The 16,282-nt window shown below is 36.9% G+C and overlaps 1 protein-coding gene across 6 annotated transcripts in view; it reads right to left on the bottom strand.

Annotated features, from left to right (window-relative positions):
* The window catches only part of CEP350 (centrosomal protein 350), a 140,275-nt gene that overhangs the window by 38,093 nt on the left and 85,900 nt on the right, over positions 1-16,282 (bottom strand). For 5 of the 6 annotated variants that reach the window (XM_032631815.1, XM_032631831.1, XM_032631809.1 and 2 more), the window contains 2 exons: positions 9,151-9,240; positions 1,354-1,565 (listed from right to left, as the gene is read on the bottom strand). In XM_032631815.1, coding sequence (XP_032487706.1) covers positions 1,354-1,565; positions 9,151-9,240 — 302 coding nt within the window. The remainder of the gene's footprint in view (positions 1-1,353; positions 1,566-9,150; positions 9,241-16,282) is intronic. The other variant, XM_032631846.1, reaches the window with a different exon arrangement.

Below are 16,282 nucleotides of genomic sequence, written 5' to 3'. Positions count from 1 at the left end.
CTGAAACAAAATTTAAATATACTAATGTACTGCTTTTATGGAAGGAAAGAAGGAGAAATGGAAGCGGGAAGGGAAGAAAAAGAGCATAAGAAGACTGCCCAAATGAGATTATTACAAAGGGTGTAATTTCTACCTTGATATCAAGTGGAAGTGAGAATATCTGATTTGATTCCTAGCTATCACCACTTCCTATCCCTGTGACTATGGGCAAGTTTCTTAGCCTGCTAAGCTCCAGAGTGGGGCTTAAAATCTAAAGAATTGTTGTGAGGATAATCTACATAAGGCATTCAGAATACTACCTGGCACTTGGTAAGTAAACACTCAATAAATATTACTTCTTAATATAGAAGTGACTTTAAGACACACTGAATTTAGGTGGATTCTTTTTTTTAAACACAAAGAGGCTTTAACAATGTTTGTGTTCACTTATAATATTTAATATTGTTATGCTATAAAAAGAAACAAAATTGAACTATTTGTATTGAGGTGGATGGACCTAGAGTCTGTCATATAGAGTGAAGTAAGTCAGAAAGAGAAAAACAAATACCGTATGCTAACACATATATATGGAATCTAAAAAAAAAAAAAAAAGGTTCTGATGAACCCAGGGGCAGGACAGGAATAAAGACACAGATGTAGAGAATGGACTTGAGGACACGGGGAGGGGGAAGGATAAGCTGGGTCGAAGTGAGAGAGTAGCACTGACATATATACACTACTACATGTAAAAGAGATAGCTAGTGGGAAGCAGCTGCATAGCACAGGGAGATCAGCTCAGTGTTTTGTGACCACCTAGAGGGGTGGGATAGGGAGCGTGGGAGGGAGGGAGACGCAAGCGGGAAGAGATATGGGAACATATATATATATATATATATATATATATATATATATATATATATAAAACATTCATTTTGTTGTGAAGCAGAAACTAACACACCATTGTAAAGCAATTATACTCCTATAAAGATGTTAAAAAAAAAAAAAAGAAAAGGCACACTGGTGTGGTTTAAGGTCTTATTGTTTCTATTACATGACAAAACAGACTATAATAAGAACTTCTATTGTCTCACATATTATCTTTATTAAAAACTTTAGAAGTTCCTATCCCCTAAATATTAAAAACTTCACAGCATATAATTTTATAACTGCCCCTAAAGCTAAAATTCATATATTTATAAATCTTTAGGAGTCAGGAAAAGCTTTATTTCTACTCAAATGTCATATAGTATATGTTACAGGTATGGGTGATAGTCAATGCTGTCCTTAATAGCAAGAATATAACTGTTAATAATATACCTTTCAGGCAGTTTTTTTTCTAAAGAAGCTTTAAGATATAAATATATATTAACTTACATGTTTACTAGGTGAGGTAGAAGATTCCAGTTCTTGTGAAAAAACCATTTCTTCAGTAAGTATACTGTGATCTGGACTTCCAGGCTGCTCCTGAACTATAGATTCAGATGGTATATATTCAACAGCAGGGCTGCCCAATTCTTCTGGAATAGAGCTTTCACTGTGTAGATGAGAGTACGAAGGTACTGGAGATTCTGTTTCACTCACTATTTCTAGAAGAGGGTGAAAGCAAGAAAAAGTACACAATCTTGGTCAAGGGACATGTTCATCTGTTAAACTTCACATTTGTTTTTAGCATAATTTCATTAGTTGCATTTAGATATAATTTTTAATCCCACCACTTAGTGAATCACATTTACTATAATATCCATTAGTCTAAGAATTTTGGCTGATGCAAACTGAGAGAAGATATCTGTAACATATAATCAGCAATGATAATGACTGACAACCTGAATGTAAAGATGCACAGCAATTACAACTCATATATTCATTTAGAAATGGAATTAATCCAACCACTTTGGAAAGAAATTTGGGAGTATTTGGCAAAGATGAAAACACTCTATGATCTAGCAATTCCACTTCTAGGTATAAATCCTAGATAAATCTTGTATACATGCAGCTGGAAACATGTACATGGTTACTAGTAGTATTGTTATAATAGTCAAAAACTAAGTAAAATAAGTAAATTGTGGTATATTTATAAACTGAAATGCTGCACAGCAATAAAAATGAATGAACTGCATGCACTGATGGAGATATATTATGAATTTTACTCAGCACTTTCAGAACTTGTAGCACTGACTTGCCTCTGGAATTTCCTGTCCATTGTGGCCTCTCCTCTAAAAAAACAAATACTTTTGACACTTAACATAAAATTCTTGACATTATACTTGTCTAACCTTAAGAATGTACACTGCTTTCCTTCTTTATCACTATGGATACAATGTTCCACAAAGATTAGGTTATATCACACTTTGGGTCAATACTGATAACATTTGGTATACTCAATTCCAAAAATATCACTGAAGACTTCGGGCCTGAAATCCATAAAATAAGTTTATTTAGCAAAAGAAATACCTATATCCCAAAGAATGTTTTACTTCAATAAACAAGGATGACCTAACATCTAAAAGCATTTCAGTTAAAAATTTTAAAAGATGTCTTTTTGGAGGGCAATTGCCCCGCCCACTTGGGCAGAGGGAGCCTGTTGAGCTCCCAGGCCGGTCCCCTGTCCTCCAAAGTCCCCCTCCAGGCCACGTAGGTCCTTGGGGGCATAGGAGGGAACGCAGGGAGATCAGGAAAGTCAGCAGGGAGGCACCCTCCCAGATTGGAGGAGCAGGAGAGGACAGGACAGTGTGTGCCCCACGCACTTGAGCCCAGGAAGCCTGCTGCGCTCCCAGTGAGGTACCCTGCCCTCTGAGACCAGGGGTCGGGGGCACACCTGGGTCCCTTCTGTTCCTTGAGCCTAAGCCCCAACCGCCACAGCCCCCAGGGCCTTTTCCAGCCCTGTGGGTCCTGAGCATTGGCCCCGCCCACCACCCAAACCTTGCCTTTGCTTAGGCCCCGCCCTCCACAGCCAAGGCCTTCCTCCCCCCGACTCCATCCCCTTTTCTTTTCTCTCTTCTTTTTTACTATTGTGGTACTGATATACCTTCCAGGTGCTGATTCATCTATATTTTTATTTTTATATTCTTCCTAACATATCTGTTAGTTTCCTAGTCTAACTTTATTTTTTACTTTGTTACTGTTCTTTTTTTTTTTTTTTTGCTGCCCCAGGCGGCTTGTGGGATCTTGGTTCATGAGCCCAGGGTTGGGCCTAAGCTCTTGCGGTGGGAGATTTGAGTCTGAACCATTGAACTAACAGAGAACCTCAGACCCTAGGGAATATTCATCAGAGTGAGGTCTCACAGAGCTCCTCATCTCAGCACCAAGACCCAGCTCTACCCAACAGCCTACAAACTCCAGTGTTGGAAGCCTCAGGCCAAACAACCATTAAGACAGGAACACAATCCCACTCATTAAAATAAAAATTAAAAAAAAAAAGGAGATGGGAAGAAAATATGTCACAGATGAAGGAGCAAGGTAAAAACCTACAAAACCAAATAAATGAAGAGGAAATAGGCAATCTACCTAAGAAAGAATTCAGAGTAACGACAGTAAAGATGATCCAGAATCTCAGAAACAGAATGGAGGCACGGATTGAGAAAATACAAGAAATGTTTAACAAAGATCTAGAAGAACTAAAGAACAAACAGAGGTGAACAACACAATAACTGAAATGAAAAATACACTAGAAGGAATCAATAACAGAATAACTGAGGCAGAAGAATGAATAAGTGAGCTGGAAGACAAAATGGTGGAAGTAACTACCAGGGAGCAGAATAAAGAAAAAAGAATGAAAAGAATTGAAGACAATCTCAGAGACCTCTGGGACAACACTAAATGTACCAACGTTCGAATTATAGGGGTCCCAGAAGAAGAAGAGAAAAAGGAAGAGTCTGAGAAAATATTTGAAGAGATTATAGTTGAAAACTTCCCTAACATGGGAAAGGAAATAGTCACTCAAGTCCAGGAAGCACAGAGAGTACCATTCAGGATAAACCCTAGGAAAAACACACCAAGACACATATTAATCAAACTAACAAAAATTAAATTCAAAGAAAAAATTTTAAAAGCAGTGAGGGAAAAACAAAAAATAACATACAAAGGAAACCCCATAAGGTTATCAGCTGATTTTTCAGCAGAAACTCTGCAGGCCAGAAGCGAGTGGCAGGACATACTTAAAGTGATGAAAGAAAAACCTACAACCAAGATTACTCTACCCAGCAAGGATCTCATTCAGATTCGATGGAAAAATCAAAAGCTTTTCAGACAAGCAAAAGCTAAGAGAATTCAGCACCACCAAACCAGCTTTACAACAAATGCTAAAGAAACCTCTCTAAGTGGGAAACACAAGAGAAGAAAAAGACCCACAAAAGTAAACCCAAAACAATGAAGAAAATGGTAATAGGAACATACATATCGATAATAACCTGGAATGTAAATGGATTAAATGCCCCAACTAAAAGATCCAGACTGGCTGAATGGATACAAAACAATAAGAGCCATATATATGCTGTCTACAAGAGACCCACTTCAGACCTAGGGACACACACAGACTGAAAGTGAAGAGATGGAAAAAGATATTCCATGCAAATGGAAATCAAAAGAAAGCTGGAGTAGCAATACTTGTATGAGATAAAGTAGACTTTAAAATAAAGACTGCTACAAGAGATAAGGAGAGACACTACATCATGATCAAAGTATCAATCCAAGAAGAAGATATATAATTATAAATGTTTATGCACCCAACATAGGAGCAGCTCAATAAATAAGGCAAATGCTAACAACCATGAAAGGAGAAATTGACAGTAACACAATAATAGTAGGGGACTTTAACACCCTGCTTACACCAATGGACAGATCATCCAAATAGAAAATAGATAAGGAAACACACGCTTTAAATGACACAACAGACCAGATAGATCTAACTGATATTTATAGAACATTCCACTCCAAAGTGGCAGAATACACTTTCTTCTCAAGTGCACATGGAACATTCTCCAGGATAGATCACATCTTGGGTCACAAATCAAGCCTCGGAAAATTTAAGAAAACTGAAATCGTATCAAGCATCTTTTCTGACTGCAATGCTATGAGATTGGAAATCAATTACAGGAAAAATACTGTAAAAAACACAAGTACATGGAGGCTAAATAGTGTGCTACTAAATAACCAAGAGATCACTGAAGAAATCAAAGAAGAAATTAAAAAATACATAGAAACAAATGACAATGAAAACATGACGACCCAAAACCTATGGGACACAGCAAAAGCAGTTCTAAGAGGGAAGTTTATAGCAATACAATCTCACCTCAAGAAACAAATATCTCAAATAAACAATCTAACCCTACACTTAAAACAACTAGAGAAAGAAAAATAAAGAAAACCCAAAGTCAGTAGAAAGAAAGAGATTCATAAAGATCAGAGCAGAAATAAATGAAACACAAACGAAGAAAACAAGAGCAAAGATCAATAAAACTAAAAGTTGGTTCTTTAAGAAGATAAACAAAACTGATAAACCCTTAGCCAGCCTCATGAAGAAAAAAAGGGAGAGGATGTAAATCAATAAAATTAGAAATGAAAAAGGAGAAATCACAACTGACACTGCAGAAATACAAAGGATTATAAGAGACTACTCCAAACAACTATATGCCAATGAAATGGAGAACCATGAAGAAATGGACAAATTCTTGGAAAGGTACAATTTTCCTAGACTGAACCAGGAAGAATTAGAAAATATAAACAGACCTATCACAAGTAATGAAATTGAAACCATAATTAAAAGTCTTCCAGCAAACAAAAGTCCAGGACCAGATGGCTTCACAGGCGAATTCTATCAAACATTTAGAGAACAGCTAACACTGATCCTTCTCAAACTCTTCCAAAAAATTGCAGAGGGAGAAACACTCCCAAATTCATTCTACGAAGCCACAACCACCCTGATACCAAAACCAGAAAAAGATATCACAAGAAAAGAAAATTCAACATCACTGATGAACATAGATGCAAAAATCCTGAACAAAATACTAGCAAACAGAATCCAACAGCACACTGAAAGGATCATACACCATGATCAAGTGGGATTTATCCCAGGGATGCAAGGATTCTTCAATATACACAAATCAATCAATGTGATACACCACATTACCAAATTAAGGAATAAAAACCATATGATCATCTCAATAGACGCAGAAAAAGCTTGTGACAAAATTCAACACTCATTTATGATAAAAACTCACCAGAAAATGGGCATAGAGGGAACATATCTCAACATAATGAAGGCCATATATGACAAACCCACAGCAAACATCATACTCAATGGTGAAAAACTGAAAGCATTTCCACTAAGATCAGGAACAAGACAAGGATGACCACGCTCGCCACTCTTATTCAACATAGTTTTGGAAGTCCTACCCACAGCAATCAGAGAAGAAAAAGAAATAAAAGGAATACAAATTGGAAAAGAAGTAAAACTGTCACTGTTTGACGATGACATAATACTATACGTAGAAAATCCTAAAGATGCCACCAGAAAACTACTAGAACTAATCAATGAATTTGGTAAGGTTGTAGGACACAAAATTAATGCACAGAAATATCTGGCATTCTTATCACCAACAACGAAAAATCAGAAAGAGAAATTAAGGAAACACTCCCATTTGCCACTGCAACAAAAAGAATAAAATACCTAGGAATAAACCGGCCTAAGGAGGCAAAAGACCTGTACTCAGAAAACTATAAAACACTGATGAAAGAAATCAAAGATGACATAAACAGATGGAGAAACATACCATGTTCTTGTATTGGAAGAATCAATAATGTGAAAATGACTATACTACCCAAAGCAATCTACAGATGCAGTGCAATCTCTATCAAACTACCAATGGCATTCTTCACAGAATTAGAACAAAAAAATTTTACAATTCGCATGGAAATACAAAAGACTCTGAATAGCCAAAGCAATCTTGAGAAAGAAAAATGGAGCTGGAGGCATAAGGCTCCCCAACTTCAAACTATACCACAAAGCTACAGTAGTCAAGACAGTATGGCACTGGCACAAAAACAGAAATAATCAATGGTACAGGATAGAATGCCCAGAGATAAACCCACGCACATATGGGCACCTAATTTACGACAAAGGAGGCAAGAACATACAATGGAGAAAAGACAGCCTCTTCAATAAGTGGTGCTGGGAGAACTGGACAGCTACAGGTAAAAGAATGAAATGAAAACACTACCTAACACCATGCACAAAAATAAACTCCAAATTGATTAAAGACTTAAATGTAATACCAGGCACTATAAAACTCTTAAAGAAAAACATAGGAAAAACACTCTTTGACATAAACCACAACAAGATCTTTTTTGACCCACCTCCTAGAGTAACGGAAATAAAAACAAAAATAAACAAATGGCACTTAAACTTAAAAGCTTTTGCACAGCAAAGGAAACCATAAACAAGACAAAAAGACAACCCTCAGAATGGGAGAAAATTTTGCAAATGAAACAACAGACAAAGGATTAATCTCCAAAATATACAAACAGCTCATGGAGCTCAATATCAAAAAAACAAACAATCCAGTTAAAAGATGGGCAGAAGGGGCCTCCCTGGTGGTGCAGTGGTTGAGAATCTGCCTGCCAATGCAGGGGACACGGGTTCAAGCCCTGGTCTGGGAAGATCCCACATGCCGCGGAGCAACTGGGCCCGTGAGCCACAACTACTGAGCCTGTGCGTCTGGAGCCTGTGCTCCGCAACAAGAGAGGCCGCGATAGTGAGAGGCCCACGCACTGTGATGAAGAGTGGCCCCCGCTCGCCACAACTAGAGAAAGCCCTCGTGCAGAAACGAAGACCCAACACAGTTAAAAATGAATAAATAAATAAATAAATTTATATTTTAAAAAGTCTGAAAATTAATGAAACATTCATTTCTAAAAAAAAAAGGGCAGAAGACCTAAATAGACATCTCACCAAGGAAGACATACAGATGGCCAAGAGGCACATGAAAAGATGCTCAACATCACTAATTATTAGAGAAATGCAAATCAAAACTACAATGAGGTATCACCTCACACCAGTTAGAATGGCCATCATCAAAAAATCTAGAAACAATAAATGTTGGAAAGGGTGTGGTGAAAAGGGAACCCTCCTGCACTGTTGGTGGGAATGTAAATTGATACAACCACTATGGAAAACAGTATGGAGGTTCCTTAAAAAACTACAAATAGAACTACCACACGACCCAGCAATCCTACCACTGGGCATATACCCTGAGAAAACCATAATTAAAAAAGAGACATGTACCACAATGTTCACTGCAGCACTATTTACAATAGCCAGGACATGGAACCAACCTAAAGGTCCATGGACAGATGAATGGATAAAGAAGATGTGGCACATATATACAATGGAATATTACTCAGCCATAAAAAGAAATGAAATTGAGTTATTTGTAGTGAGGTGGATGGACCTAGAGTCTGTCATACAGAATGAAGTAAGTCAGAAAGAGAAAAACAAATACCGTATGCTAACGCATATATATGGAATCCAAAACCAAAACAAAACAAGGAACTAATGAACCTAGATGCAGGGCAGGAATAAAGAGGCAGAGGTAGAAAATGGACTTGAGGACATGGAGTGGGAGGGTGAAACTGGGGCAAAGTGAAAGTAGCATTGACATACATACACTACCGAATGTAAAATAGTTGGCTGGCAGGAAGCAGCCGCATAGCACAGGGAGATCAGCTTGGTGCTTTGTAATGACCTAGGGGGTGGGATAGGGAAGGGGGTAGGGAGGCTCAAGAGGGAAGGGACATGTGTATGCATATGGCTGATTTGCTTTGTTGTGCAACAGAAACTAACACAGTATTGTGAAGCAATTATACTCCAATAAAGATCTATTAAAAAAGTGATACATTTTTACATTGTGAATGAGTAGTATAATCAGAATGGTTGAATAAATAAGGAAGAAATTTTTAAAATCCTCAAGGATATTCATCTACTCCAAGATAGAATGTGGGTAAAATTTTAAATGGCTTAAAAAATGATTTTAGGTAGTAGGGAAGAGAAGAATCCTCTACATTCCTGCTTTATACCCCTTAACATATTTTAATTTTATTCAATAAGTAACATATACTGATTTTAAAAGTTCAGACAGTATAAAAGTTGTATAAAGAAGAAAATGAATGTACCACCACCTCCTGAGAGAGAACCACTGAAGAAGCTTCTCCAATCTGATGTCTTTGTGGAAGAATTCATTTTGGAAATCTTCATTTTTGGCCCTTGACCTTATTTTTGAAATTATAAAAGTAGTACATGAATGTAGTTGAAAAAAACCCAACAAAACAAAACTTCAAATAGTATAGAAGGACGTAAAGTGATTATTTCACATGATCCTCTCCAACCACTTTCAGCTGTCCAATTTCCACACCTCAAAGTAAACCACTGGCAGTCAGGTATGATTGGTGTGTGTCTTTCCAGACCTCTTCCTATACTTCCTGACTTTTAAAAAATTTATTCTTTTAAAATTGTGGTTAAAAAAAAAAAAAAAGGGATTTCCCTGGTGGTCCAATGGTTAGGACTTGGTGCTTTAACTGCTGTGGGTCCAGGTTCAATACCTGGTTGGGGAACTAAGATCCTCACAAGCCACGCAGCCAAAAAAAAAAAAAAAAAAAAATTTGTGGTAAAATACATATACATAAAATTGACCATCTGGATCCTTTTTTTTTTTGCAGGGGGCTGCGTTGAATCTTCATTGCTGTGCACAGGCTTTCTCTACTTGCGGCACATGGGCTTCTCATTGTGGTCGTTTCTCTTGTTGCAGAGCACGGGCTCTAGATGCACAGGCTTCAGTAGTTGCAGCATGTGGGTTCAGTAGTTGCGGCACGCAGGCCCTAGTGTGCGTGCAGGCTTCAGTAGTTGCGGTGCGCGGGCTCTAGAGCACAGGCTCAGTAGTTGTGGCACATGGGCTTAGTTGCCCCACGGCATGTGGGATCTTCCACGACCAGGGATCAAACTCATGTCCCCTGTACTGGCAGGTGGATTCTTAACCACTGTGCCCCCAGGGAAGTCCCTGGATCACTTTTAAGTATACAGTTCAGTGGCATAAAGTACATTCACACTGTTGTGGTTGTATGACCATCACTTCCGTCCATCTCCAGAACTTTTTCACCTTCCCAAACTGAAACTCTGTACTCATTAAATAACTCCCCATTCTCTTCTCTCCTTAACCCCAGCATCAACCATTCTACTTTCTGTCTCCATGAATTTGTACTCAGGTACCTCATATAAGTGGAATCATACAATATGTGCCCTTTTATGATTGGCTTACTTCACTTAACATGTCTTCAAGGTTCATCCATGTTAGTACATGTTTCAGAATTTCCTTCCTTTTTAAGGCTAAATAATATTCTACTGTATGTATATACCACGTTTTGTTTATCCATTCATCTGTTCCTAGAAACTTGGGTTTTCATCTTTAGGCTATTGTGAACAATACTGCTATAAACATGGGTGTACAAATATCTCTTTGAGAACTTGTTTTCAATTCTTTTTGATATATACCCAGAAGTGGAAATTCTAAATCATATAGTAATTCTATTCTTAATTTTTTGAGGCACTGCTTTACTATTTCCATAGCAGTTACAACTATTTTACATTCCCACCAGCACTGCACAAGGGTTCCAATTTCTCCAAATCCTCATCAACATTTTTTTCTTCTTTTTTGATAACAGCCATCCTAAGAGATGTGAGGTAATATTTCACTGTATCCCTGACTTCTGAAGACAGAGTTACATGTCAGTAGGAGTCTAGCAACATCTGTACGCTTTTTAAAAAATATGGACTATAGCAGTCAACCTTCAGCACTTCTTTTAAAATATACCCTATATAATGTGACATAAAACAAAATGGAAGAAACACCAAAACTTTTTAAAATGTATAATCTGCAGGTGTTGTCCAATATGGTAGCCATCAGCCTCATGTTGCTACTTAAATATTAAAATTAAATAAATTCAGTTTCTTAGTTCTACTAGACAAATTTCAAGTGTTTAGTAGCCATTGAAAAAAATCAGGCTTTGGAAAAAAGTCTCGGAGTTCTTTCCTGAACAATATTTTATAATGCTTTATGAAAGAAAGGTATATGGCTTAAATAAACTCCTTAACAATGGACATGTCATGTTTCTTGGAGCCCAAGCTTATTTTTAATCCCTCACTGATATCTGATAAATTTCCTGCCACATGAGTTCTTGTCACCCAAGACAGAACCCAGAAAATGAAATTTCCAGCCTTCCTTGCTGGGCATTGGAACTTAGGCATTGAAATCTGGTGTCTCCAATCTGATGTCCCTGTAGAAGACTTCATTTTAAAATTGAGTATCCTGAAGAAGGCGGCTCCATGTGGACTCTAATTTAGGTGGCTTTTGGTAGTGACAGTGGATTTCTCAGTGGTTGCAAAATTGAGTCTCTGGTGCAGAAGTGGTATGAGTGGGGAAATGATACAAAATAGCAGTTTTCTTTTTTTTTTTTTTGGAGGAAAAAGAAAGGGTGGCTTTATTCTTTGCCAGGCAAAGAGGGAAAACCAAAACAGCAGTTTCCTTCAGGGCTCTGCTGAGTAGCTGCTAGAGCAGTTTTCTCAGCAGGCCAGTTTGTGGTGTGGTTTTAGCACTGCTCCTAGAAGCTGGGTGTGGAGCTGGCTCTCCAGTCATCTCAAAAATTCTATGAGCCACAAAATACACAGCCTTTAGTAAGTTACTTTTCTGCTTGATCTTAGCTTCAGCTATTGCAACAATGTGCCCTGAGGGGTACACTGTCATTTCATTATAATGTATTTTCTTCTTTTTCTTAATTTTTCTTTTATTTATGTCATTTTAGCTCATTAAATACACTATTCCTAAACTATATTTGATGAGATTAAAATTGCCTTCGTTTTATCACATTTACCCAGTAACACTTTCTATGATTACACAGGCCAACAGTTCCTGACAAATGGAGGCTGGAACAACAACTAGTCTTAATTTGCCTTCCAGGCATAGTCAGAAATGTTTTCTACTTCTGTTACAGCCCATGATGAAACCTGAGACACTGAATCTCTTTTCTCAGTCCTTTTAAATTTCCTTTCAAGAAGGAGTAGTCTGCAGCAGAATTTGACGCTACAGAATGAGGATGTGGAAGTTGACACAGAAGTCAGCCTCTGCTGAATAAACTGAAGAAAAAAGGAACACTACAGATGAACTATATTTATTGCATCATTGGTTTTCTTTATGTACCACTTGGTATGTATAGCTAAATAATATATCACTGAGTTTTGTTTGCTTTGAATTTTCTATAAAAGAAATCAAACTGCTTGCAGTCCTCTGTGATTTTTTTTTTTTTTTTTTTTTTTTTGCGGTACGCGGGCGTCTCACTGTTGTGGCCTCTCCCATTGCGGAGCACAGGCTCCGGACGCGCAGGCTCAGTGGCCATGGCTCACGGGCCCAGCCACTCCGCGGCATGTGGGATCTTCCCGGACCGGGGCACGAACCCGTGTCCCCTGCATTGGCAGGCGGACTCTCAACCACTGCGCCACCAGGGAAGCCCCTCTGTGATTTAAGATTCTTGTATGTTGATTTGTTTAGCTGTAATTTTTTCTTCTTTACTGATCATGATATAATATGCAAATATACCACAATTTATTTATCCATTCTCCTACTGATGTGGGTGGTTTCCTTTTTTCCCTGCTATTTCAAATACTGCTGCTATGAACAATGTCATTTATATCTCCTAGTATAAATATGTATACATATCTATATGTATATCTCTCTCTCTATATATACTTATATATATATATAAGTACAGATAGATATATTTATATCAATCTATTATCTATCTATATATCTATCTATGTAAAAGTTCTCTACAGCAGGGCTTCCCTGGTGGCACAGTGGTTGGGAGTCCGTCTGCTGATGCAGGGGACACGGGTTCGTGCCCCAGTCCGGGAGGATCCCACATGCCGCAGAGCGGCTGGGCCCGTGAGCCATGGCCGCTGAGCCTGCGCTTCCGGAGCCTGTGCTCCGCAACAGGAGAGGCCACAACAGTGAGACGCCCGCGTACCGGAAAAAAAAAAAAAAAAAAAGTTCTCTACAGCAGTGGCTTTCAGATTTTTTACCTTAATCATAATATATTTAACCTATGTGTGACATAATGATATTTTCTATTTTATTTCAACTTTAAACAATGCTGACTGCAATCCACTAAATGGATTTCATACATCGCAAATGGGACAACCCACAACTCGAAAAACATTGCTGTAAAACAGCAGTCCTCAAACATTTTGGCCTCAGTGAACACTTTACACTCTGAAAAAGTACTGAAGACCCCCAAAAGCTTTAGTTTATATGGTTATAGATACAGTTATATCTATCAATATTTACAATAGAAATTAAAATGGAAAAAATAAAAATATTTATTAATTTATTTAAAAATAACAGTAAAAAACCTATGTTACAAACGACATTTTCTAAAATTCAAAATAGCTACATTTTTAAAAAAAGTTTAGTTGAAAGGAGAGAAACTATTTTACATTAAATTAAAAACTTTAATGGCTAGCTTAACAGAAGACAGATTCTCATATCTGTTTCTGTATGCAATCTGTGGCTATATGTTGATTTGGCTGAAGTATATGCAGAAAATCTGGCCTCACACAAATGATACATAATTAGAAAAGGGAAGAGTATTTTAACAGTATTTACAGGTAATTGTGGATATCCTTTTTTAATGCCACACCAAAAGTGGACAATTGGTAGTTTCTTAAATGTTAAGCTGTAATGTGGAATCTGAAACCATATCTGTGAACTTTTCATAATCTGTTCCATTAAAATCCATTGGCCTGTCTTGCAATTTATTTATTTTTTTAACATCTTTATTGGAGTATAATTGCTTTACAATGGTGTGTTAGTTTCTGCTTTATAACAAAGTGATCAGATATATATATATATACATATATATATATATCTCCCCATATCTCCTCCCTCTTGTGTCTCCCTCCACCCCTATCTTGCACTTTAAATGGATCTTTTATCCATACTTGATTTTCTAATCATCATGGGTCATTTGGAAAATATTGATTCACTGAGTTAGGAAGATCTTTTCAAATATTGGCACATTTTATCACACAATATGAAAAGATGACTTTGATATCATTACTCATACCAGGAAAGTCTTTAAAGTATTGGAAAGCTGTCAAGCTCACAAGAGGGGAAACAGCATTTCTAAAAGCCTTAAATCTTCACTTGAAAGTTTACATTTTATTACCGACAATAAATACTATCAGTTGTTTTTCTTAAAGAGTCAGAGTTGCTTCATTTGTTTCTGAAACATTGTTTGCAAATACTCAAGTCTGAATAACCATATTTTGTTAGTCATTTAAGTAAAAATGGTACTACATGAAAAAATTGCTAGTTTAGCTTGCAAACCAAACAACTGTAGTAAGTGCTTTTCTTCAGGATAACCATTATGCTTTGGCAAACACAAGTGCTTTATGAATATTTCCTATTCATCACATAGAATATTAAAAAGATATGTACTCAAAATTGAGATTCAATAAATTAATATTTAAATTATCTGAATATTTAAATAAAAATTACATAAAATGTAAGAATGGCATGTTTTTATGGTGAATACAGGGTGGTGAAGAATTCAATGACTATTATATGATTTGGTGCCACTGCCTTGATTCATATTAAGGCATCAGCAATTTTACCCACCATTATTTTTATACTACCAGTGTAATGCTGACACAGTGAAAAAGGCAAATATGTCAGTATTATTCAGACCTTCTGAAAGGATCTCAGAGACCATGGACCATACTTTAAGAACCATTGCTCTAGGATTTATACTTGGCAATGGAATTGCTGAACTGTAGGACATGTGTACCTGGCTTTATTATTTTTATCATTTTATTGATTATTTTTAATGCCTCGCCTTTCAACCTGTTTTTCAAACTAGGTTTAACAATTAACACTCACACCAGCAGTTCTTTGTTCTACCTACATACCAACAGGTTTGATGGATTTTTTTAAATGGGGTGAATGATGGCTCCCCAAAAGATGTGTCCATGTCTCAACCCCCAAAACCTGTGAATATAATCTTATTTGGAAAAAAGGACTGCGGATGTAATTAAGTTAAGGATCTCATGATGAGATCATCCTGGATTATCCGGGTAGGCCCTAAATTCAATGACAGGTTTCCTTGTGAGACAAAAGAGAAGGACAGACATGTAAGAGAAGACTGTGTGAGACTTAGTTAAGCAGACACGAGGAATGCCTATAGCATACCACCAGAAGCTGGAAAAAGGAAGGAAAGAACTGTCTTCCTGACCCTTCAGAGGGAGCACACAGTCCTGCCAAAGCCTTGATTTTGTACTTCTGGCCTCCAGAAGCGAGAGAATAAAAAAAAGTTTTAAGCCACCAAATTTGTGGTAATTTGTTATGGCAGCCCTAGGAAATGAACAGAGGCATGCCATGGTATGTCTTTATGGTGTTTACGCTCTGATTACTAATGAAGTTGAACACTTTTTCATATGTTTACTGACTGGAGTTTCTTATTTGTGAACCATTTGCTCTTTTGCCTGTTTTTTTTTAATGTGGTTGTCATTTTATTATTGATTCATAGCAGTTGCTTACATATTCTTATACTATTCCTTTGTCAGTCATATGTATTGCAAATATTTTGTTTTACTTTCTTTATATGTATTAATGAACAGAAATTCTTAATTTATTAAAGTGAAATTTATCAATCTTTCCCTTTATGATTTTTGTCTTGCATAACGTTAAAGAAATCTTTCCCTCCCCCAATGTCATAAAGATATTCTCTTATATTGTCTCTAAAAGTTTTATAGTTTAAATTTCACATTTACACCTTTCTCCCTCCTTGAGATCGATCTTTTTATACTGTCATGTAGGGACCCAACTTTAATTTTACCTCACACAAAATTTATTGGAGAGTCCCTCCTTTATTCACTAGTCTCCTAAGTTACCTGTGTCAGAAGTCAACTTTCCATATATGCACAGGTCTTTTTTGAGCTATTTGTTTCATAATCTATTTGTATCTGATAACAAATATCATATTGTCTTAATTATTATACTCTTAGAGGTGTTGAAACTGGTAAGTTCCTGCATTTTGTGGTTCTTCTTTAGGAATGTCTCTGCTTTTTGGTCCTTTGCTCTTTCATATAAATTTTATTTTAATTTATTTTAATAAATTTACTTATTTATTTACTTTTGGCTGTATTGAGTCTTCGTTTCTGCGCACGGGCTTTCTCTAGTTGTAGTGAGTGGGTGCCACTCTTGGGTGC

Source organism: Phocoena sinus, chromosome 1 (assembly GCF_008692025.1).
Source record: "Phocoena sinus isolate mPhoSin1 chromosome 1, mPhoSin1.pri, whole genome shotgun sequence".
NCBI lineage: Eukaryota > Metazoa > Chordata > Mammalia > Artiodactyla > Phocoenidae > Phocoena > Phocoena sinus.
The sequence above is the reverse complement of the archived record's forward strand: the minus strand, read 5'-3'. Positions and strand labels throughout refer to the sequence as shown.